The 25732-nt window shown below is 43.0% G+C and overlaps 1 protein-coding gene across 1 annotated transcript; it reads left to right on the top strand.

The window, feature by feature from the left end:
* Positions 1–6800: 6800 nt before the first annotated feature.
* Positions 6801–25027, top strand: LOC129707245 (uncharacterized protein SCO4629-like). Its single transcript, XM_055652120.1, has 6 exons — positions 6801–7760; positions 9675–9769; positions 11386–11509; positions 14433–14585; positions 22775–22957; positions 24256–25027. Exons 2-6 carry the CDS (start codon positions 9698–9700, stop codon positions 24372–24374), a joined length of 651 nt encoding a protein of 216 aa, XP_055508095.1. The 5' UTR covers positions 6801–7760; positions 9675–9697; the 3' UTR covers positions 24375–25027.
* The last annotated feature ends 705 nt before the right edge of the window (positions 25028–25732 follow it).

Here is a 25732-nt window from a genome sequence, read left to right as displayed (position 1 = left end):
AATACGATGATCCACGTACTGGTTCGGGGCAGCACTGAGCCGCAACGATAGTGTTGCTGCCTTACGGCGTCAGAGACCCAGGTTTGATCCAGGCTACAGTGCTTCTGTATGGAGTTTTTGCGTTCTCCCAATGACTGCATGGGTTTTCTCCAGCTTCTCTGGTTTCCACCCACACTCCAGAAACATACAGGTTTGTAGGTTAATTGGCTTCAGTAAAAGTTGTAAATTGTCCGTAGTGTATAGGATAATGTACAGGGATGGCTGGTTGGTGCGGACTCGATGCGCCGAAGGGCCTGTCTCTGCGCTGTATGTCTAAACTGAACTATGTACTGGTTCAAAAAACTCTCCTTAATTTACTTTTTAAATTCTACGCTTTCTAGGTCTTATAACTAATGTTGTTATATTAAATTCTAACTACATTTCTCCATTGCACCCTTTCATTTAATGTTGAAGTGAATTCTTTAGTACACATTCTTTATTATTGTTATAAACTGCTACACGGGTAGTTTTAAACTGAATAAGGGGTGTGGGGTGTCAAATGGGATAGTCGAGGATGGAGTTAAAGGGAAAGAGAGTAAAGGGATAATTAATGACCCCAGAATTAACGGGAAAGGAAGCTCACAAAGGGATAGGCCAGTATGGCCAAGTGTAATATGGATCGATGTGAAAGGTGAGATGCATAAGGAATTAAAAGTATTGTATATGAATGCGCGAAGTATAAAAAGTAAAGTAGATGAGCTTGAGGCTGTTAGAGATTGGTAGATATGACATTGTGGGGATTACTGAGACGTGGCTGCAGGAGGATTGGGCCTGGGAACTTAATATTCAGGGTTATACATCCTATAGAAAGGACAGGCAGGTGGGCAGAGGAGGGGGGTTGCTCTGCTGGTAAGGGAGGGAATTCAGTCCCTTGTGAGGGAAGACATAGGGACTGACGAGATAGAGTCACTGTGGATTGAGTTGAGGAATTGTAAAGGCAAGAAGACACTAATTGGTGTTATTTACAGACCCCCAAATAGTAGCCCGGATGTAGGATGTAAGTTGCAGCAGGAGTTAAAACTGGCATGTAACAACGGTAATGCCACTGTGGCGATGGGGGATTTCAATATGCAGGTAGACTGGGAAAATCAGGTTGGTTCAGGACCCCACGAAAGAGAGTTTGTCGAATGCCTCCGAGATGGATTCTTAGAGCAACTTGTAATGGAGCCGACCAGAGAAAAGGTAATTCTGGATTTAGTGTTGTCCAATGAACCAAATATGATAAGAGAACTCAAGGTAAAGGAACCGCTTGGAGGTAGTGATCATAATATGATTAGTTTTAATCTGCAATTTGAGAAGGAGAACGGTTAAATTGGAAGTGGCAGTGATGCAGTTGAACAAAGGGGACTATGAAGGCATGAGAGGGGAGCTGGCCAAAGTAGACTGGAAAGGGATCCTAGCAGGAATGACGGTGGAACAGCAATGGCAGGAATTTCTGGGCATAATCCAGAAGACGCAGGATCATTTCATTCCAAAAAGGAAGAAAGATTCTAAGGAGAGTAGGAGGCAACCGTGGCTGACAAGAGAAGTTAGGGATAGAATAAAACTAAAAGAAAAGATGTATAACACAGCAAAGAGTAGCCGGAAGCCAGAGGATTGGGAAACTTTCATAGGACAACAGAAGGAAACAAAATGGGCAATACGGGCTGAAAAGATGAAGTACGAGGGGAAGCTGGCCAGGAATATAAAGAAGGACAGTAAAAGCTTCTTTAGATATGTTAAGGGAAAAAGAGTAGCAAAGTCAAATGTGGGTCCCTTGAAGGCAGACATGGGTGAAATTATTATGGGCAACAAGGAAATGGCAGAAGAGTTGAATAGGTACTTCGGATCTGTCTTCACTAAGGAAGACACAAACAATCTCCCAGATGTACTGGAGGACAGAGGATCTAAGGGGGTAGAGGAACTGAAAGAAATTTTAATTCGGCGAGAAATAGTATTGGGTAGGCTAATGGGACTGAAGGATTATAAATCCCCTGGGCCTGATGGTCTGCATCCCAGGGTCCTCAGGGAGGTGGCTCTAGAAATAGTGGATGCATTGGTGATCATTTTCCAGTGTTCAATAGATTCAGGATCAGTTCCTGTGGACTGGAGGATAGCTAATGTTATCCCATTTTTCAAGAAAGGAGCACGAGAAAACAGGGAATTACAGACCAGTTAGCCTGACTTCGGTGGTGGGAAAGATGCTGGAGTCAATTATTAAAGAGGTAATAATGGGGCATTTGGATAGCAGTAAAAGGATTAGTCCAAGTCAACATGGATTTATGAAAGGGAAATCATGCTCGACTAATCTTCTGGAAGTTTTTGAGGATGTGACAAGTAAAATGGATGAAGGGGTGCCAGTGGATGTAGTGTATCTAGACTTTCAGAAAGCCTTTGATAAGGTCCCACACGGGAGACTGGTGACTAAAATTAGAGCACATGGTATTGGGGGTAGGGTGTTGACATGGATAGAAAATTGGTTGGCAGACCAGAAGCAAAGAGTAGGAGTGAATGGGTCCTTTTCAGAATGGCAGGCAGTGGCGAGTGGAGTGCCGCAAGGCTTGGTGTTGGGGCCGCAACTGTTTACCATATATATTAATGATTTGGAAGAGGGAATTAGGAGCAACACCAGCAAGTTTGCGGATGACACAAAGCTGGGTGGCAGTGTGAGCTGTGAAGAGGATGTTAGGAGGTTGCAGGGTGACCTGGACAGGATGAGTGAGTGGGCAGATGTGTGGCAGATGCAGTATAACATAGATAAATGTGAGGTTATCCACTTTGGCGGCAAAAACAAGGGGGCAGATTATTATCTCAATGAGGTTAGGTTAGGTAAGGGGGAGGTACAGCGAGACCTGGGTGTCCTTGTACACCGGTCACTGAAAGTTGTCGTGCAGGTGCAGCAGGCAGTGAAGAAAGCTAATGGAATGTTAGCCTTCATAACAAAAGGATTTCAGTATAGAAGTAAAGAGGTTCTTCTGCAGTTGTATAGGGCTCTGGTGAGACCACATCTGGAGTATTGTGTACAGTTTTGGTCTCCTAATTTGAGGAAGGACATCCTTGTGATTGAGGCAGTGCAGCGTAGGTTCACGAGATTAATCCCTGGGATGGCGGGACTGTCAAATGAGGAAAGATTGAAAAGACTAGGCTTGTATTCACTGGAGTTTAGAAGGATGAGGGGGAATCTTACAGAAACATATAAAATTATAAAAATGACTGGACAAGCTAAATGCAGGAAAAATGTTCCCAATGTTGGGCGAGCCCAGAACCAGGGGCCACAGTCTGAGAATAAAGTGGAGGTAATTTAAGACTGAGGTGAGAAAAAACGTTTTCACCCAGAGGGTTGTGAATTTATGGAATTCCCTGCCACGGAGGGCAGTGGAGGCCAAATCACTGGATGGATTTAAGAGAGAGTTAGATAAAGCTCTAGGGGCTAGTGGAGTCAAAGGATATGGGGAGAAGGCAGGCACGGGTTATTGATACGGGACGATCAGCCATGATCACAATGAATGGCGGTGCTGGCTCGAAGGGCTGAATGGCCTCCTCTTGCACCTATTTTCTATGTTTCTAAACTGTCTGAGCTGAGTAAATGTTAAATGAGTTTAAAGGAGATACAGCAAGAAAACAGATCCTTTACCCCACACAGTCTACGCCGATCAATGATCACCCATACGCTAGTTTTATGTTATCCCAGTTTCACATCCTACACACTAGGAAACGTTATAGAAGCCAATTAACCTACAAACCCGCATGTCTTTGGAGTGTGGGAGGAAACCGGAGCACCCGGAGGAAACCCACGAGGTCACAGAGAGATAGTGTAAACTCCATACAGACAGCACCCGTAGTCAGGATTGAATCAAACCCAGGTCCCTGACGCTACAAGGCAGCAACTGTACCTCTGCGCCACTGTGCTGCCCATCTTATAAAAATAACGTTTTATTTCATATATACTTTGTGCTGAATACACTCTCCACAATCATTCTCTATATTAGTTCTGGCCATGCATACCCATTGCGACCTATTGGCGTACCTGTTGGAACAACAACAATATTGCATTTTTACGGTTCCTTTAAATCAGTTGGATGCAGTAAAATGTTGCAGCTGGCCAGAGTGAAAGTGATTGGATCATTCACCCTGTGAAATAAGCTTAAATCAGTGAGCCAGGCAGACCATTGTCAGTGATTGGGATTGATTTTATGCACATTATTTTGGATGTAACTATCTAGCACACCAATTTTTATGGAGAATTTTACTATACAACGGGCGACATTGTCAATAAATACTATGTTCAGGGAAGGAAAAGACCTGAGGGATTCGAGTAATCCCTGAGTCAGTTTTAGCATTTGATTTGGCACTGCATTCGAACAGCTCGCCTTGTGGCGTTCATTTCCAGCAGCTCCAGGGAGTCTAGAATTACTGCCGATGAGTCGCACTGGAGCCCGACACACAACCTGCACCACACATCAGGATCAATGTAAATTGGAAAATAGTTTCAAGCATCTTTAAATTAAAAAAAACACAGTTCTCTCTAGAAATAGAGAGGAATAAATCGGGTAAACACACAGGATCTCTTGCCCAGTGTCAGAGCATCAAGAACCAGAGGGTGTAGGTTTTAAGGTGAGAGGGGGGAGATTTAATAGGAGCCTGAGGGTAACTTTTTCACACAAAAGGTTCATGGGTGTGTGGAACGTGTTGTCTGAGGAGGTAGTTGAGGCAGGTACTATCGCAATGTTTAAAAAACAGACAGGTACATGGAGAGGACAGGTTTAGGGTCAAACACAGACAGGTGTGACTAGTGTAGATGGGACATGTTGATCTGTGTGGGCAAGATGGACTGAAGGGCCTGTTTTCACACTGTAAGACGATTAAATTGGATTTCACCCTTTGCTGCATTAAACATGCACTGTATATGGCATAAATACCAAGTTGCATGCCCAAGAAAATTTGGCATTGTTTTAAAATCCACTAATTATAATGTGGTGGCATTTTCCTTGCAGAATAATAACTAAAATGGAACCAATGCTACTCCACATGAAAGCTAAATCCAAACTGCCAGAACAAATCAAGGCCACCGACAGATGACCTCACGAAGGGTGGAATCTATAATGGCCCATTGTTGGCTGGGGATAAACCAGCATCTGCAGTTCCTTCCTACACATTCCTCCACTGTTGGCAACATTTGGCGGTATTGGGGGCCACTGATGATCTTCATTGTTCACACAAAAAACCAGGATCAAATGATGCAGGAATCAGAGTGAAATGGCAATTAACAAGTTTAGTTTAGCTTGGAGATACAGTGTGGAAACAGGCCCTTCGACCCACCGAGTCCGTGCCGAACATATGCTAACACTATCCTACACTCTAGGGACAATTTACCATTTTTACGGAAGTCAATTAACCTACAAACCTGGACATCTTTGGAGTGTGGGAGGAAACCAGCGCCCAGATGAAATCCACGCGGTTACATGGAGAACGTGCAAACTCGGTTCTCAGTTCTCTGGCACTGTAAGGCAGCAACTCTACCACTGTGCCACCCTGTGTGGAGCGTGGGGCATACGGTGGCTGGAGCTGACTGAGCAGTGCCAAGCATGTCACAAAGCAGTACTTTCCTCTCCGGGCTCCTCCTCGTTACCACCTTAGAGTCAAACAGCATGGAAACAGGCCCTTTGTCCCAACTCGTCCATGCCGACCAAGATGCCACATCGAAGCTAGTCCCATTTGCCTATATTTGACCAATCTCCCTGCAGCAGCCTAGGGCTCATCTAGATCATGTGCTGCTACAGAACATCGAGCATGCGGACTGGACTGCCTTTGAAATGGTGCCAAACTTGACGATTCTTGTACACCCTCTCAGTGGTCTATTTCTACACACTTTGCAGTAATTGGGGATTGTGTCGAGGTATGGTAATACTTTACTGGACTGTATGCAAAAAAAGAATTTCACCATATTGCTGTACATGTGACCATAAAAACCAATGAACCGTTCAACCTTTTAACGAGAGTTAGATTTAGCTCTTAGGGCTAAGGGAATCAAGGGATATGGGGAAAAAGCCGGAACGGGGTACTGATTTTGGATGATCAGCCATGATCATATTGAAGGGTGGTGTTGGCTCAAATGTCCAAATGGTCTACTCCTGCACCTATTTTCTATGTTTCTACCTGTGACCACGTGGGTTTCCTCCAGGTGCTTCGGTTTCCTCCCACATCCCAAAGACATGTGGATTTGTAGGTTAATCAGCCTCTGTAAATTGCCCCTAATGTGTAAGGAGTAGATGATATGTGAACGGGTGATCAATGGTTGGCATGGACTCGGTGGACCGAAAGGCCTTTTTTCATATTTTATCTCTAGACTAAACTAAGTCACCACATTTCTAGCGCCAACCTGTAGCTTTCAAGTATCGAGCACTTAAAATTGCAGTCTTATCTTGTCCCGAAAGGCTTGTTCTCCCCGCTATGGCACTGTGCCGGTGATGTAGGTGATGGTGTCAGTTTCTGCCGCTGCCATTCCGTGCCGCATGCAGCATCGATCTGCGTATTTGTCCAAATTCAGTGGAGACTCCAGCGTGAAACACAATGATGCAAATAGCTTCAATGAAACAAAATAGACACAAATATCTGGTCTTGGACCAGAGGCCATCGCCTCAAAATAAAAGGACATGAATCTGTGGAATTCATTGCCACAGACAGTTTTTGAGGTCAAGTCAATGGATATTTTTAAAGTGGGGATTGACAGATTCTAGATTGGTAAGCATATCAGCAGTGTATGGGGAGAAGGCAGGAGAATGGGGTTGACAGGGAACGATAGATCAGCCATGATTGAATGGCATTGAAGATTTGATGGTGCCGAATGGCTTAATTTGGTCTTACAATTTATGAATTCATGAAAAAAGTGCTGGACTAACTCAGCGGGTTAGGCAACATCTCTGGAGAACATCGATAGGTGATGTTTTGGATCAGAACCCTTCCTTTCTCCACTAATGTAAACCCAAAGGATTTATATTTCATTGTTTGCCATCTCAGGCAAAAAATGATGGCATCACTCAGCAGGTCAGGCAGTGTCTGGAGATAGAAACAGGGTTAAATGTTTCATGTCCAAAATCCACCAACAAAGGTGGGATAGGGAGACACAAGAAAGTGCAGGTGCTGGAGTCTTGAGTAAAACACAAAATGCTGAAGGAATTCAGCATAGACAATGTTTCGGATTGGGACCCTTCTTTGGGAAAGAGGATGGGTTTCAGATCCTGCCTGTTCACCGATCAGTGTATCATGTGGTAATATAAGCTCCAGGCGGCGAACTCTTGCTTCTCTTTCCACAGATGCTGCCTGACCAGCTGAATGATTTCGGCATTTTCTGTTCATTTTTCAATTGTTCCACCCACTGCCAGCCTGACGTGTGGTGATCTTGTACAACGTTCTGTCTTGTCAATGTCTGCGCCTGTTTCCACTGACTCTGGAGCGGGAGAGGCTTTGAATAGGCTTTGAGCTGCGGCGATCCTCTCCCTTCCACCCCACCACCTCCACGAACAGGGTCCACCTTTCCCGACGTGAGGCTCAGCCGCCGCTGATCGAGAAGAGCTGAAATCAAGGCAACTCATCTCGGCTCACTGACAAGTCAGATGACAATTACTGATGCAAACAAACGCAAGCTGAGCCTGCCTGGAGTCGGGGCGGCCGGGATCCTGCAATGGTCCCCGGCCGGGAGGGCAGACTTTGGAACCAGCAGCCTCCCCCCGCCCAATGACCAGGTAACCAGCTCCGAGCCTTCTTATTCCACACTTTGTTTGCCATAAGAATGGATTGTTTTGATTTCCCACCTGCCTGGGAGGGGGGAGGGTTTGCTAAACACAGCGCATTGCAGAGATTATTCTGCAAGGTCGATGAGAGCGAACACAAATCCACTCCAAAAGCCACTGATTTTTCACACGATCTGTAAGATTGGGCTGTTTTATTTTAAAAGGACAAACAAAAATAATTCAATGTTTAGCCTTATTTTTTTTAAATTCCAGATGAAGAAGAGAAGTGATTCTTCCTTAATCACAAGCAGAGGGCATCAGGTTTACTGGAAGGTGTCATTAATCATTCATCTACCATTGACTCTGAACATTTAATACAAAATTATATTGTTTGGCAGAAAATTCTGTCTCATGTGGTGTGGTATGTGTAGAGATTGAAGTAACAAACATGCTTCACCAAGAACCACCTTTAGTCGTCTGAATTTAAATATTAAGTGTAGATTTGGATTTGAGGAGGGGTGGATTCAGATTCTGGTTCAAATCCTTTAACCTCTCATCAGCCACCCTCGGGTCCAGAGCACCAGGATTTACACCTCAATAAAATGAATTCAAATAGTCAGGGGATGTGGGGAGAAGGCAGGAACGGGGTACTGATTGGGGATGATCAGCCATGATCACATTGAATGGTGGTGCTGGCTCGAAGGGCCGAATGGCCTACTCCTGCACCTGTTGTCTATTGTCTATAGTCTGAAGAAGGATCCCGACCCGAAACGTCACCTATCCATATCCTCCAGAGTTGCTGCCTGACCTACTGAGTTACTCCAGCACTTTTTGTAAACCAGCATCTGCAGTTCCTCGTTTTTACCAACATTGCTGTCCTTGCTAAAATGAAACACCTTTGGTTTGAAAAGTGTTGATACGAATGGTTTCAGGTGCGTGATGGGAACTTAAAAACAATCTGAGCACTTCCTCTAAATTCTCTTCAAATATCATCTCATGCCTTGATGCGGAAACAAAGAACTGAAGGTGCAGGTAAATAAACAAAAGGACACAAAGTGCTGGAGTAACTCAGCAGGTCAGGCAGCATCGCCAGAGAACATGGATAGGTGACGGTTCAGGTCGAGACCCTTCTTCAGACTAATTGGAGGGGAGGGAAGAATGTTGGAAAGGGAAGGAGGTAGGACAAAGAGTGGCAGGTATAGGTGGACACAGGCGAGGAGGGGGGTTTGAATTTACTTCGGATGCATTATAGCTGTTAGTCAAGCATTATTTGGATAGAATTATAGTATCATAGAGTCATCCAGTGTGGAAATAGGCCCTTCAGCCCAACTTGCCCACAACAACCAACATGTCCCATCTATACTTGTCCCACTTGCCTGCATTTGGCCCGTATCCCTCTAAACCTGTCCTATCCATGTACCTATCTAATTGCTTCTTAAACATTGCAATAGTCCCTACCTCAACCAGCTCATCTGATAACCTGTTCCATACACCCACTACCCTTTGTGTGTTACCCTTCAGATTCTTATAAAATATCAGTATACCCCCCTCACCTTAATACTGGTTGTCAATTCCCCTACTCTGGGCAAGAGGCTCTGTGCGTTTACCCGATCTAGCCCTCTCATCATTTTATACATGATGTTCTGCTGTAGACTATTGAACTTCCTAGATATATAAAAAATAGTGTGTTGCTGGAAGGCTGATTGACTATCGAGGAAGTACAGATGCCCGCAAGGATACACATGCAGAGTTCTTGTGTATCAGTGTGACTGCTGGCAGCATACGTGGGTCTGAAGACTGTTCATTATGCTCAACATGTACTAACCTGACACTGGCAGCTGCAATAAGAGGGGAACATAATTGCACTTCCATATGCTACCTGCTCACTAAAGTTGCCGTGAAAAATATCGGGCTTTTTTATTTCAGCTGATGGAGATGGTGTGAGTGGAATGGATGATGACTGCAAAAAATGGGCACAAGTTTTATGGAACTACCTTAAATTGGGACAACCTCTGGTGAAGGTAGGAGAGATTTGCTCCTGATTGGCAGGAAAAACACACACAGATCATTGCAAGGATCAACTGTTGTAAAAGTTACTTCACCTGTTCCATTTACTCACCAATGGCTACACCCCACATCACGGCCATTGTTTAGTGTGAAGCAGACTGCCATCTTCAATGGTTCAATGTTGCTTTTATTATCGCACGTGCAAATGCAAAGTGAAATGCTTTTCTTACATGCGGTCCAGTACTGTAATGCCATACCTAAGCGCATCCTCAAAATTAGCATGTGTACAGAAATAATCCACTGAGCCCGCATGCAAGAGGCCCCATGTTTTGGTTCCATTTTCAACGTCCAGTCTGCGTTCCAGTTCTAATGAGCGCTGCCCAATCCAGGCCAGCCCCAACTGATGCAGGGCCTCCAGCCGTAGCCTTCCTTAAACGCGGAGGTCGTCTCCTCGCCCGTCCAACGTTGTGCCCCAGGGGGGCACCTCCCGCAGCCGGCGTCCCTCTCCTACCAGCCTCGCTCCTCGTCTGTTGCACCAGGCGTCATTAGCTCCATCCTCCTGGTCCCTCTGGTCTTTGGGGGATGAGGACGGGTCGGCTAGGTACCCCCCCCCCCTGACAGGCCGCGGTCCGCTGGGCTCACTGACCGGTGGCCGGCTCCACCATGGCAGGTTGTGGCATGCTAGAAGCTTCAGCTCAGCTCCTCCTTATGCTGAGTTCTGTAATCTGCCAACTTCTCCTTAACAAAGATCATCTCCTTCCACATCCATGACATTATCCATCTCTGACCCTGCCGTAGTGTATTGACAGAATATGGAATATGGAAGCTGGACTTAATTGCATCGCAATGAATTAAACACTTCATTAACAAAAACCATAACACTTCAAACTTTCCCGAATATTTTTGTGCTGAGAGATTGATGCTAACGGGAGAAATACTTTTTTGCTTTAGTCGTGATTTTGTTATGCGACACAACTGGGGAATAATATGAATCAGAAGCAGAGGGGGGTACTATTGCAATTTAACCTCAGCTCCATTTTAGAAACTTATGCACAGATGTGGTATTTCCATTCCTTGCATCTGCCTATTTATATCACAAATTGGAATGAAGATTTCTGCATTTGGAAACATAAGAGAATGGAAATGCTGGAATCTGGAGCAGAAAACAAACTGCTGGAAGAACTCCAACTTAGGGGCGACAAAGTGGCTCCGCGATAGTGCTGCTGCCTGACAGCACCAGAGACCTGGGTTCGATCCTGTCTATGGGTGCTGTCTGTGCGGGGTTTGTACATTCCCCCTGTGACCGTGTGGGTTTTCTCCGGGTGCTACAATTACTTTCCACACTACAGGTTAATTATAGGTGAATTGGCTTTGGTAAAGGGGAGGGGAGTGGGAAGAGTCAAGGAAAAGGTTGGTCGGTGATAGGTGATACTAGATAAAGGTGTAAGGGAGGGCTTGTGTTTTGCTCAAGTTTCCAGCATCCGTAGTTCCTTGTGTCTCAATTAGTTTTGTGAGTTTCTTTGCAGCTTAGTTTAATTTTCTGATAACATATTAATAATTTGTGTTGTTGCCGTATAGAATTGATGATGGTAAATGCATGCAGGCTGTCTGAGACTCTTTGTTCTTCCAGAGCGACGTAATTATTGGCCTGGGGTGCCATGATATCCGTGTGGCTGAAAGAGCTGCACATCTCTATCTGGAAGAGTGGGCTCCACTGATATTGTTTACTGGTTACCTGGGAAGCCATACCGTGGGTAAGAAGTAGTGCCATTAAAATTACACTCCAAGCAAACAATATTGCATAACAGTATAACATTTTCTGCTAGCGTTACTGCAATTTCTTTGCTGTCGTTCATAATGTGGTATTGCAGTTTTCCTGCACAGCTTCCTGACTTGGAAACTCAGTGACGTTCCTTCACCATCCTTGGAGCTCTGTATCCTATAACACACAGGAGTATTGATACTCGACGTACTGTAGTGGATCAAGGAGACAGCTCATCACCACTTTATCAAGGGTAATTAGGGGATTGGAAATTACTGCTGGCCTTTCTTCTGATGCTGACTGACATCCCAATAGCGGATGAAAAGAAAGATAAAATGAGTTTCCACTTGCTGCATTCGAGGAACTCTTGCAGAGATGGGCAGGGGCGGAGGGGCCAGAGAGGGTTACAGAGACAGGGGGGGATGCAGGGGCCAGAGAGGGGGTCGCAGAGATGGAGGTGGATGTTTGGGTCTGGAAGCGTTCACAGAGATGGAGAGGGATTTTGGGTTCAGAGGGAGTTACAGAGACATGGAGAGGGTGTAGTGGCTGGAGAGGGTTACCGAGATGGGGAGGGCTGTAGGGGCCAGAAGTGGGTTACACAAACTGCATCGTGAGTTGTATTATGTTGACAGCTAATTGGGAATTCCATTGGGAGCGATGGTTGGTTTATGTTAGCATGGCAACACATTCTGGATGACTGCACTGCTGTGGACCAGCAAGGCGTCTGCTGGATGTCAGATACTAGACATTTGACCGCTGGCTCTGCCCGCAGACTTACCATCTGCCCTCAGATCAATAGTCCTCAAAGCTTTTCAGCAATGCTGTGTCGGAGAACACCAGGCAACCTATGAGTCGGACTGACAAATGGACGAGAATTTCACAGGCAATCTCAGTTTATCAAATTCTTTACTTCCCATACTGGACAATTTAATAGAAACAAAGAACTGCAGATGCAGATAGACAAAAAGTGCTGGAGTAACTCGATGGGTCAAGCAGCATCTCTGGAGAAAAAGGATCGGTGACATTTAAGGTCAGGACCCTTCTTCAGACTGAAAATGGGGGGGGGGGAGGGGGAGGGGAAGGTGAAGAGCTGGTGGTGAGAAACAACCAAATCGGGGCCAGATACAAATGACCTCAGGCAGGACGTTGCCTGGTAGGTCATTTTTGGCGGGGAAAGGTGTGATCCCAAGACAGTGTGGAAAACTGTGGAAGTGGTAAAGTGACTGGTGAGGAGAAGGGCTCTAGGAGGGGGGGGTGGGGAGAGGAGAAGTTATGAGATTAAGTTACTAAAAACTAGAGAATTCAATGCTCATATCGCTGGTTTTTAAGCTACCCAAGCAAAATATGAGGTGCTGTTCCTCCAGACAATTTAGTAGATTTGTAAAATCAATGTCAATTCATTGCATCAGTTACAATATTTAAAATTATTAACTGCCAAAGTACCAGAATTCAAGTGGGATTCTATTTCAATTAACACTTAATATTAAATTTCCCTCAGGGCAACAGATAATTATGTAGATGTCAACTTTTGGTTACATTCTCGTCTCTGATTCAGACGGCACTGGTGTGTAAGTACCTCGCCTGCCGTTTCAGAGTTGCAGCTTCATGCAAATTGTAGGAACAGCATCTTATATTTCACATGGGCAGCTACCAACCCAGCGGTGTCAATGTTGATTTTGCTAATTTTAAGTAACCCCTGCCTTTCCTCTCTCTCCCCCTCCATCTCCTCCCCCACCCTGGTTGTCCTCCCCCATCCTGGTTGTCCTCCTAGTTCCACTGTTCACATCCTTGTGTTGCTTTGTTATCACCTCTTCCCCAGTCGACAATGGGCCTATATGGGCTCCACCTTGGTCATCCATTACTGGCCCTGCTCTGTTCTAGCCATTTCTCACCTCTAGTTCCCTCCCCCTCTATTTTCAGTCTGAAGGGTCCAGACCCAAAATATCACCCATCATTTTCCACCAGCGATGCTGCCTGACCGGCTGAGTTACCCCAGTGCTTTGTGTCCATTTAAGAAGATAACCTGAGCTGACATTTTATACAGTTCTTGGGGGATCCAGTTTTGGAAGGTGCTGCCATTAAAGTGAAAATATACTATGCTGTGCTGTACAGGTGCCCGAACTGCTTTTATGTACAAACTTATGTACAGCCCATACGTGAGATGAAGTGTTGGGTAGACCAGCGGGATGGATTTACTGGGTGCTGTAGGTGACCGTTCTTGACACTAGCTGGAATGTTACTGTATCAAATCCAGGAAGAATTAATTTGAGTTAACGAGCTGATGTCCATTTTGTGAATCCTATCTAGAGACAGTCCATCGGAGACCACAGCAGAGGCCCAGGATCGATCCTGACCTTGGGTGCTGTCTGTGTGGAGTTTGCACATCCTCCCTATGACCACATGGTTTTCTCCGGGTGCTTTATCCTCCCTTATCCCAAAAGCATGCAGGTTTGTAGGTTAATTGACCATTGTAAATTACCCTTAGTGTGCAGGGAATGGATGGGAAAATGTAATGGGTGTGAACGGGTGATCGCTGGTCGGTGCAGACACGATGGGCCGAAGGGCCCTTTTTCTGCGCGGTATCTCTAGACTAAACTAAATGAAACATAGGAGCAGAATTTGTCAATTTGCCCAATCAAGGTGGGGGGGGGGGGGGGGGGGGGGGCAGGTGGGTTGGGAGGTTGTTACAGGGGGCAGTGGGTTTATGGAGTTTAGATTACAATCGGGACAATCAGAATTGGACTGACTGGAGGAGAAGGCTTCACAGGGCGAGTGTCCTACTCCTGCTCACAACTTGTGTGTTCATGTACGATGACGGTGAAAATAGCTGATGGATAATGCAAATATCTACTCCCTCATTGTGTAAGTGATATATAAGTTGACTTCACTAACCTAACTACGATTGCTACACACAGGTGTATGGCATAAGGCGGAGGCAGCCATTTTTGCCGAAAATGCAGTTAAATTGGGCGTTCCTGGTGACAAGATTATACTGGAAACAAAGGCCACAAATACAGGCGAGAATATAAGGTTTGCATATCAAACGCTGAAGGAAAAGAATATCCCAGGTAAATATCAGCCTGAGTTACTCCATCTTCGGTTTAAACCAGTTTCTGCAGTTCTTTCCAACAGTGTCCTATCCTTACTGAGGAACTACATTCATACAAAGGTATAATAATACTGCCTTGTAGCTCAACATTGTCATCACCACATGTAAGGCATGTATTAAAAATGATGATGGAGGACTCCCAGCCTAGTCAGCCACTGCAGGAAATGCAACCACATGCAGGACAATGCTAAAGCTGCAATGTCATCTCTTGCAGATGGATGGATGCCAATCCACAACCCATTTTTCAGTTTCCAAAGGACAAAGGCAGCTGCAATAGTCACAGGTCACCACTAAATGACCGGGACCGCTCACTATGAGAACTAGAATGAAAAGCGAGCTGAAACTGTAGCTCTCTGGGAACAAGGGCATGAAAGGGAGGCATTCCCTTGTCAACCATTGTTTCAGAATAGCAAGTCTTTCAATATACTTGAGATATAAGAAGACAGAGTGCCTACAGTCTAAGGTGATGAGTAAAAGGATTAGAGGGAATTCGAGGGGAAGAAAGTTATCCGAGGAGTGGTAGGAATCTGGAATATTTTAACCGTGAAGATTGTAGAGATAAGGACTCACAACATTGATAAAGGTACCTGGATGAGAGGTCGAATCACCAAGGTATAGAAGGCTACAGACCAAGTGCTGGTAAATAGGATGAGCATAGATGGGTCTTAGATAGTTAGCATGGACACGATGGGTCTAAGGGCCTGTTTCTGTGCTGGATGAATCCTTGACTGTAGGACATCTACCTCCATATTGGACAGATTATATTAGGCTTATTTTTGTTCCTATTATTGGATGAAATAAGTTAATAATGCTGCACTGGATCCTTATTCTAGACTGGATCCTTGGCCCAATGCAGTAACATCAACTATAGTTAAAACGTTGCTCCCTATTGTAATGAATAATTTGCCCTTGGTCGGTTTATTGCTACAGGACTAGATTCTGAGGGTTTTTGATGTAAGTTGTTGAATGGTGGGACAGTTGATACTTGGACCCCAAATTGCACTGAGGGAGAAGACTTGCAAATAAAGAACCAATAAAAGATGGGACTAGGGGAAAATAAGTATTCGGCACGGACTTGAAGGGCCGAGATGGCCTGCTTCTGTGCTGTAATTGGTATATGGTTTAAAAGGGGAAAATTCACTGAAGACTCATTTAATATGCAACAAGCTTGGACTGAAAGGACATTTAAGAATTGTATTGTATTAAAATAATTCTAAATATGAATCCTAGTTTCAACAGGATGAATTTGCTTCCGTTTCTATGTAATCCCTTAACAACTTTTTTTTCAGGTGACCCACTTAAACCAAATGGTCAACTTCCATGACCCAGTGATTGTAACTAGTTCATTATAACTAATTGTAGATGCAATCTAAGCACTTAGATTGAGTTCTGAAAGACTAGGAGAATGATATTTCATAGAAACATAGAATATAGGTGCAGGAGGAGGCTATTCGGCCCTTCGAGCCAGCACCGCCATTCATTGTGATCATGGCTGATCGTCCACAATCAATAACCCGTGCCTGCCTTCTCCCCATATCCCTTGATTCCACTAGCCCCTAGAGCTCTATCTAACTCAATGTATGCTTCACTGCTGAATGTTACTTATGGGGAGGGTCAACATGCTCGCGTTCTCTTTGTTTCTTCTATATGAGGTCAAGCAGTCAGTAAAATCATTTTTGACACCCAATTTCTTTAACATATCGTGACAACCACTTTGAAAACCAGTGCACTAGAACATGGAACATGGAGCAACGCAGTGCAGGAACGGGCCTTTCACCTCACACTGGTGTGCCCAACATGATTCCAAATTAACTTGATCTCATATACATTATCCATATCCCTCTAGCCATCTAGTTCCCAGGGCTGAAGGGCCTGTTTCCGCCCTGTATCTCTAAAGTTTAAAGTCTAGAGCAAAAATGTAAATTGGAATCAGTTACATATCGGAGTAAACACGAAGATAGCTAATAGAAGGAAAAAACTATTACATGTTGTTACTGAATTGATTTTCAACAGCGACGTAGGATTCCAGTAATATATAATTTATTTAAAAGTAATGCCATGACAGTTTGCTGAAGCACTCAGCATGCCAGGCAGCATCTTTGGGGATGAAAATACAGAGATTTTTCCCTCTTCACAGTCACTGATCTGCTAGACATTTCTAACCTTCTCCATTAGATTTTGGGTTTCAGCAAGAGCTTTGACCTGCATTTTGCAGCTTTTATGTGGCCACTAACATGGTGGCAGAGTGGCACAGCGGTAGAGTTGCTGCCTTACAGCGCCGGAGACCCGGGTTCGATCCTGACTACACGTGCTGTCTGTATGGAGTTTGTACGCTCTCCCCGTGACTGTGTGGGTTTTCCACGGGTGCTCCAGTCTCCTACCACACTCCAAAGTCCAAAGAAGGGCTTGTTTCCACGCTGCATCTCTAAACTAAACTAAACATTTGTTTGTTTTCTTCCCCCTCTTTAATGGCATGAATTAATCTTTTCATCAGATATTTCCATGAATGGGATCTCACTGACATTCTTGGCTTTATCAAATCCCCGCCATTTGAACTAACTTGCTTTCTTGTTCTTCAAGTTCTGATGAAGAATCCTTGACCTGAAAATATACCTGGTTTCTCCTTCCACAGATGCTGCCTCACATGCTGAGAGTATCCAGCATTTTCAATGTCTATTTCAGATTTTCAGCAGACACAGTCTTTTCATCATCTTCAAAGCCAAATACTGCAATGGACAAAGATCGATCTAGAGTACGAATATGTTCCAAAACTGCTATAGGCTCATTTTAATCAATTTTATAACATATTTTGCTGCAGTCCCTGCAAATAAAATAAAATGGAACAACTAATTTACTGTGACTGGCAGAAAGCAGTCCCAAAATGTACAAAAAGCACTTTTCTAAGTTTTGCTCTGCTGGTAAGATATGTTATTTGAAGTTAATGGGAAAAAACATGTGCATTGACAGTTTAGACATAGAATAGACTTTTGAGTTTACAAAATTGCATCTCAAATATGTGAAGAAAATGTAATATTTTAATTGCACAGTTAACGTTGTAATGATTATGTATTGATATATTTTAATTAGGATATTTAACCAGGATTGCCAGATAGATGATTATAATGTGCTTCTTTGGCAGAGAGGGGTTTGAGCTTGAATGAAAGTCGTATCATATATGGTCTGCATCCTTTAGCATTTAATGTAGTTATTTCTTAAAAAGGGTGGGGGGTTTTCAAGTGTGTGGCATAGCTCAAATGTCCCTAAATTCTTTCTATTCTGTATCAACTTTCATATTAATCCCTGGCATCTAATCACCTGACAGGCATATCTTTTATATTTTATATGCCTTTTTTTTTCCTATTTGGTACCATCAAATAATTTGTACAACTGTTATAGATTTTATATACTCATCTCCTGTGAGAACATGGATAGGATAGGTTTAGAGGGATATGGTCCAAACGCAGGCAGGTGGGACTAGTGTAGATGGGACATGTTGGTCGGTGTGGGTAAGTTGAGCAGAAGGGCTTGTTTCCACACTGTGTGACTATGACCTTGTCAATAGCTGATATAATGAAAATATCAACAATGCTGCCCCCTTGATGTTAGACAGTAGCAAAGACAGGGATTAAATGTAACTTTACACATCTAAACACCAATCTTTGAGTTAGATGATAATCGGACCACTGGGAACACACTATTTTTAATACATTAAATGTCTTCCCCTTTTTCTTGTGCTTTCTGTTTCCTGTGCTGTAAAGTCACAAAGAGGCTCACAGAATGGCAAATCAACAATGTTGTACAAGACAGTGTAGGATAACTATCTACAAAACATTATATCTGTCTATAACAAGCATCAAACTTTGTCCAAAACAATCATTCATGTACACGTTTAATTCATTATGCATTTCAAACCTGATTCTTTTATCACTCAAATATGCTGCCATCAACTTGCCAGATTGGAGCTCCCAGTGAGAGCACACACTGATTGCTTTTGGAGACACAAGTAACTGCAGATGCTGCAACCTTGAGCAAAGCACAAAGTGCTGGTGGAACTCAGCGGGGCAGGCAGCATCTGGGGAGGGAGATTACCATGCCAGTCTCAAATCCAAGGCAGGTTAAGGGACATTTGTCTAAATTGTTGGTTGTACTGTGTTGACAAACTATTGTCCTTAGTGATGAAAGTAGGGATGAGAGTGATCCCTAATGGTGGATGATGCGTTGTTGATAGCTGTGCAATGTCCAACAGTAACTTGTCTACGACTCTGGTCTGAACTCTCACACACAGACAAAATAACCTGTTAGGCAATTTCTGCTGCCTCTCCCTTGAGTAGCTTGTGTACTCTAAGAATCAGATTACCATAGTTTGGAACATAGGTCTTGGAGTGAGATCCTAATGGGAATAACAAAGAAGGACAGGAACATGAGGAGGCCATTCAGCCCTTTGCACCTGTACCATTCAGTAAGAATATTGGTGATCTTTTCCTCAGTACTTCTACCCCCCACTTGCTCCAAATCTCCTGATTCTCTTAATATCCAAACATCTATTTACCTCTGGCTTTACTGGACTTGGTGATGGAACCTCCACAACTCTGTTGGGTTAATAATTCCAAAGATTCTTTTTCAATCATGGCTGACCCATTATTTTGAAACTGTGAACCCTCATTCCAGCCAACCCGGCAGAGTCAACATCATCTGTGCATCTACTCTCTCAAGTCCCATTTGTTACAATGAGATCAACTCTTGTTTTTCTGAATTCAGTCAGTTTAATCTCTCCTGTTAGGAACTACCCCCCACTTGTATGCAAGAATCAACCTTCATTGACTCTCAACCTTAAGGACATTAAGTATGGGAAACCAGACTTGTACATCATATTCTGTGCGCAAACTGTCCAGGGTCCTTTATAATTCTATTGCAATGTCTTTCCTCTTGCAATAGAAGCTAACATCATTTGGATTTGTAAATGCTTGCTCTACTTACATGTTAACTTCCAGTGACTCATGTACAAGACCCTGCAGATCTCTCTGAACACTTTTCAGTCCCTCACCCACTTAGAAATACTCTGTTTACTACCAATTTGGATAGATTTCATTATTTCACATTATACTTTGCTTGCCATGTCCAGAACATGCCCATGGTCTTAAGGCTGAATCCGCTTGAAGCTTGCTTGAATCCTCGTCTCAACTCACACCCCCATTCCGCTTTATGGAACCTGGATATAGTGTATCTCATCCTTCATCTAAGTTAATGATATAAATTGTGAATAGTTGTGGCCCAAGCACTGATTCCAATGGTTATAATTTACTTACCCCAATAAGACCAATGTGTTCTTACTCTTTGGTTTTTATCTGTTAACCAATCTACCGCTCATGCCAGTCTATTATCCCCAATCTCAAATGCTCTAATTTTGTTTAATGAGTTTGTAGCATCTCATCAAAGACCTTCTGAAAGTCTAGATACTGTAAACCCCAACCACTCGTTTTCCTTTATCATTTCTGCTAGCCGCAGCATTGAAAGACTGATAGACTAGTCAAACTTGATTTATCTTTCATAAATCCATATTGGCTTTACCAATTTTATCATTTTTCATATTCCGTGAGATTACTTCCCCAATCATAGATTCCAGCAATTCTCCTACAATTGAGCATTCCAATTCTGAGTCATAGTAATAGAGTCAAACAGCATGGAAACAGGCCCTTCGGCCCAACTAGCCCACACCGACTGATGCCCCATCTACAATGGTTCACCTGTCTGCATTTGGCCCATATCCCTCTACACATTTCTTATCCATGTACATGTCCAAATGTCTTTTAAATGTTGCAATAGTACCTGCTTCAACTACTTCTTCTGGCAGCTCATTCCATATACCCACCAACCTCAGTGTGAAAATGTTGCCCCTCGGGTACCTATTAAATCTTCTCCCTCTCAACTTAAACCTATGTCCTCTGGGTCTTGATTCCACAACTCTGGGTAAAAGGTTCTGTGCATTTACCCTATCCATCCGTCTCATGATCTGACACATCTCTATAAGATCACCCCTCTGCCTCCTGCTCTCCAAGTAATAGAGTCCTAGCCTTCTCAACCTCTCGTTATAGATGAGCCCCTCGATACCTGGTAACATCCTCGTAAATCTTTCTGCACCCTTTCCAACTTAACACCATCTTTCCTATAAGAGGGTGACCAAAAATGAACACAATTCTGCAAATGTGGCCTCACCAATGTCTTGTACAACTGCAACATAACCTCCCAACTTCTATACACAGCAGTCTGACTGATGAAGGCCAATAAGTGCCCTCTTGACTGCTCTATCTACCTGTGTTGCCACTTTCAAGAAACGATGTACTTGCACTCCTAGATCCCTCTCCTCTACAACACTCACCAGTTTGAAAGCCAATACATTTCTGGGACCAGATAGGTTATTGAATTCTTAGTTAGCATCCTTGCAATAGGTTATTTGGATCTAGACAGTATTGGACTCGGCCTGCAGGAGATAAATAGATATGTGTATTATAACTATGTGCTATGCTTCAATGTGTAGCATCCAAAAGAATTCCAATCAAAACTGTATTAAAGCAATATTACAATTCTAAACCTGCAAACTATATTGACTTCTTATGGACAGAGAGCAAAATACAAAAACAATGGTTGACATAGAAACATAGAAATTAGGTGCAGGAGTAGGCCATTCGGCCCTTCGAGCCTGCACCGCCATTCAATATGATCATGGCTGATCATCCAACTCAGTATCCCATACCTGCCTTCTCTCCATACCCTCTGATCCCCTTAGCCACAAGGGCCACATCTAACTCCCTCTTAAATATAGCCAATGAACTGGCCTCGACTACCCTCTGCGGCAGAGAGTTCCAGAGATTCACCACTGACATCCCAGGAATCAGTCTGGTGAACCTTCTCTGCACTCCCTCTATGGCAATAATGTCCTTCCTCAGATTTGGAGACCAAAACTGTACGCAATACTCCAGGTGTGGTCTCACCAAGACCCTGTACAACTGCAGTAGAACCTCCCTGCTCCTATACTCAAATCCTTTCGCTATGAAAGCTAACATACCATTCGCTTTCTTCACTGCCTGCTGCACCGTAGGTTTATACACAGTAGGTTTATTGTCCATAGCAAATGTTGGGGTTCTAGATGTGGTTAAATGCAGCCCTGCCATCATATCTCACTATGGGAATGAACAAAACAAAATCATCATGAAAATAAAATTAAGAGGTGGATATATTGACTTCAGTGACAGAAACAAATAGAGGCTTTAACAGGGTGGGACTGTTGAATTGAAAATCAATTTGGAAAATCAGTTTGAAAGAAATTCCCAAATGATAAGCAGTTATTGAAACTGCATTAGGAGATGACATCTGATAAAGTAAATAAACAGAAGGGTCTACAGCAGTCGCAAAATGATAGGAAGTGAAATGGAACAAGGAAACATGAGTGAAAATTAATCACTGTAAAAAGCTTTAATTTGTAATTTGTGCAGATTGATGGCATTGCCCAGTGGGGAAATGAACACTGTTATCAGTTCTAGGATTACTACTGATATCACATAGCACCTTGGTCACCTTGTAACACGCACTCACTTCATGTTACATGAGTGCATCTCCATTTTGAAAGGTGTTGGATGTTCATTTAATCAGGACATTATTTCATAGCCACAAATGGTTAATATTTCTACATTTTGAATAATTATTTATAAATAGTTTCAATTTATTCCATTGGAATATTAATCATTTAATATCCAGACTCAAACCAGACAATTATCATTAATTTCCAAGAGCATCCAAGACCTTTTGTAGACTGATCTTGTAACACATCATCCGCCCTTCAGACATAAGCTTGTACATCTTTCTTTCTTTCATGACCTCTCTCTCTCTCTCTCTCTCTCTCTCTCACTCTCTCATTCTTCACATCTCTCTCTCCCCTTTTCCCTCACTCTTGTCACCTCTTCTCACCCCTCTCTCTCTGCCTCTGTCTCTCTCTCCCCCCATTCTCTCTCTTTCTCTCTCCCCATCTCTCTATTTCTCTTTCCCCCCAATCTCTCTTTCTCTCTATTTCTCTCTCCCCATTTTTTAAAAAGGGATTATATAAATACAACTTGATGCCCGGAACTGTGTTGTGGATTTTCTATTTTTCCCTAGTGAAGAGGATTATTCTAGTCCAACAGCCGTTTATGGAACGCCGTGTTTACGCAACCTACCTTCGACAGTGGCCGGAAGACAAAGAGAATGTGCAGGCCATTGTCACATCTCCAATAATGGAACTTGAAGACTACCCAAACAAGCATGTGGGCAATATGGACAACTTAATTGAGTATATGTTGGGTAAGCTGAGAAAGAAAACTGACTGTTCCACACTGAGATTTCAGGCAGAAGTAACTTGGGAGTATTAACATTATTCTATGAACATTACATTTGGTTTCATAACTTCTTTTATCGCATATATGTTGAGGACATTAACTATTTGCATTCTCCTCATGAACACATACACCTCTATCTGATCACCTTTCATCCTCCTATGCTTCAATGCATCCAATCCTAGATTGCCCAGCCTCTCCTTATAGCTCAGACCCTCAAGTCTTGGCAACATCTTCGTAAATCTTCTCTACACTCCTTCCAGCTTAATAATATATTTCCTATAGCAGGGCAACCAAAACTGAACAAAATACTCCAACTCTTGCCTCACCAGCACCTTACACAGCTGCAACATAATATCATAACCTCTAGACTCAATACCCCGACTGATAAGGCCAATGTGCTGAAAGCCTTCTTGACCACCTCATCTACCTGTGATGCCACTTTGAAGGAACTATGTATCTGCACTCCTAGATCCCTCTGCTCCACAACACTCCCCAGAACCCTGCCATTTACTGTGAAGGCCCTGTCCATGTTACACTTCCCAAATAGTAGGTGGCAGAGCTGTCTAAAACCAGAGGACACCGGTATAGGATAAGGGATAAGAGATTTAGAGGGAATCTGAGGAGGAAGTTTATCACCTGGAGGATGAGTGGAATCTGGAACGCACTCTGTGGGTGGGTGGGAAGGCCAGTACTCAACAACATTTAAGTATCTAGAAACATTTCGATAGCTAATGCATAGGAATTAGCTTTTAGACGAGTGTTAATTTAACGACAGATGGAACTTGGTTGAATAAGATGCATTGAGTCAGGATGTGCTAAAGCATTATTCATGGAGCATATCCAGTGTTGGTAAATGTGGAAACGCAGCAAGTTTATTACAAGAGCAAATGAAATGAATATCATGTTCTGCTTTTGGTGATAAAACCAGAAAATGTTGGAAATGCTCAATAGGTTCGAGTACATCTGTGGAGAGAGAATTTTGAAAGACCATGAATTTCTGATGAAAGGTCATTAATCTAAAAACGTAATTATTTCTCTCTCTCCACAGCTGCTGCCTGGCCTGCTGAGAATTTACAGTGCTTTTTTAATTTCATTTCAAATTTCCAGCATCTGCCTTTGGATTACATTTTTTTTAAGTCAGTTAAGGAAAAAATGTTGCCAAACATTCCCTGCCATCCTTTGAATATCACCATTGCTATTGGCCTTGCATTCACTAGGGTTTTGGTTCAATGCCATTGCTATGTTGTATTTCTCTTTTTCCAGCTGTTTTTGAACGAATTCGGGATTACCCAAAGAAGGGGTTTCAGGTGGAGCAAGACATTTTTCCAGAGGTTTATGAAGCCCAATGGAAACTAATACAAGCCGGTTACCAACCCAAATAAAACGTTCCACAGATGAAACGCTGTATCAATTTCAAGTTTTACATCAAATGGACATCGCAACCTTCCTGCACTCGATTTTTATTTACATTAATTTTGTATTAAAATTGTACTTTTACAAGGGTATTGATTAAGTAAATCATGCAGAACTAGTTATTAAACTGGCCACGGTTTCTGAGTTGAAACCAAGGAAGGTGGATCACACTATTTTTTCCTTTAAGACACAGCATAAATACAAAAATTATACTGTGAAATTGCAGAGAGTAATATCAGCGATAATTAAAGGACATATTGTTAATAATATTTTGTAAGAAAGAAGTATTAAATGTAACGGTATTTTGTAAGTAAATCATAGAAAGGTAACCAGTTAATCTCAAAAACTTTCGGAATCCACTGTTCAGCAATATAGTTACTCAAGTCTGAAGAAGGGTCTCCACCCAAAATGTTGCCCATGCTTTTTTTCCAGAGCAGTTGCCTGACCCGCTGAGTCACTCCAGCACTTTGTGTCTATCTATCATTACTCAAGATTCTACTGAAATGCTAAAAGGATGTAACAACCTTGTTTGACACGGCAAGTAACAATGGAATACTCTCACCATTATTTGTAACACCCTCAAAACAGTCAAAGCATGCAGAATAAAATACACTTACCATCACCTGACATGAACGTGTAACTTGATAACTGTATTTAGTATTTGGCATTTCATCCTATTCTTGGCTGGATAGAACACGGAACAGTACAATAATTACACAATGCCTGAGCTGAACATGATGCCAAGACCTACATGCATTACCTACCTGCATATAATCCATATCTCTCCATGTCCTGGTATCTTGAAAATTCCCTGTGAACAAACATAAAGATGTTAGCCTGGAACAAACCCAGTTATTTTCTGGAACAGTGTGCGAGTGTAAAATTATACTTTTTGGGCGTAACAATAATTCTCCTGCAAATGTTGCTATTTATACTCGTGTCCCCAGAAAAATGTGATGATGGTAATGTTGTAGTGACAAAGCTGTCTTGCTGCCCAGGTAATGTTATCAATATTTCTCTAAGGGAGATGGTTTTTTTGTGTGGCTGATTGAGGGAGGCTGGTGTTCTGAGAATAGGTTAAACTCTGTGCTTCACTAGTGGGATCTACAAGCAAGATAAACAATTCCAAAATTGTTTAAAAGAATAATAATACTTGTTTGTATTTAGCATCTCCCATTGTTTTGATATCACTGACCTCTTCCCCATTAGGCAGTGCCAGAGGGATGAGGACATGTTGCTTCTAGTCCAGTTGTCAGGGTTCGGAGGTGTCTGATGAGGAGGCAAGAGGCACACAAGGGGATGAATGGGTGGTCCAACTGGAGATCCT

The sequence above is a fragment of the Leucoraja erinacea genome, chromosome 21, assembly GCF_028641065.1.
Source record: "Leucoraja erinacea ecotype New England chromosome 21, Leri_hhj_1, whole genome shotgun sequence".
In the NCBI taxonomy this organism is placed as follows: domain Eukaryota; kingdom Metazoa; phylum Chordata; class Chondrichthyes; order Rajiformes; family Rajidae; genus Leucoraja; species Leucoraja erinaceus.
This window is presented reverse-complemented; position numbering and strand designations above follow the sequence as displayed.

What these genes read in the sequence shown, in the direction of transcription:
- LOC129707245 (XM_055652120.1), top strand. Translation starts at nt 9,698, where the DNA reads ATGGATGATGACTGCAAAAAATGGGCACAAGTTTTATGGAACTACCTT. An exon ending in TGGGACAACCTCTGGTGAAG is followed by an intron (nt 9,770 to 11,385) that starts GTAGGAGAGATT and finishes TTGTTCTTCCAG; the next exon opens with AGCGACGTAATTATTGGCCT. An exon ending in CTTAATTGAGTATATGTTGG is followed by an intron (nt 22,958 to 24,255) that starts GTAAGCTGAGAA and finishes CTCTTTTTCCAG; the next exon opens with CTGTTTTTGAACGAATTCGG.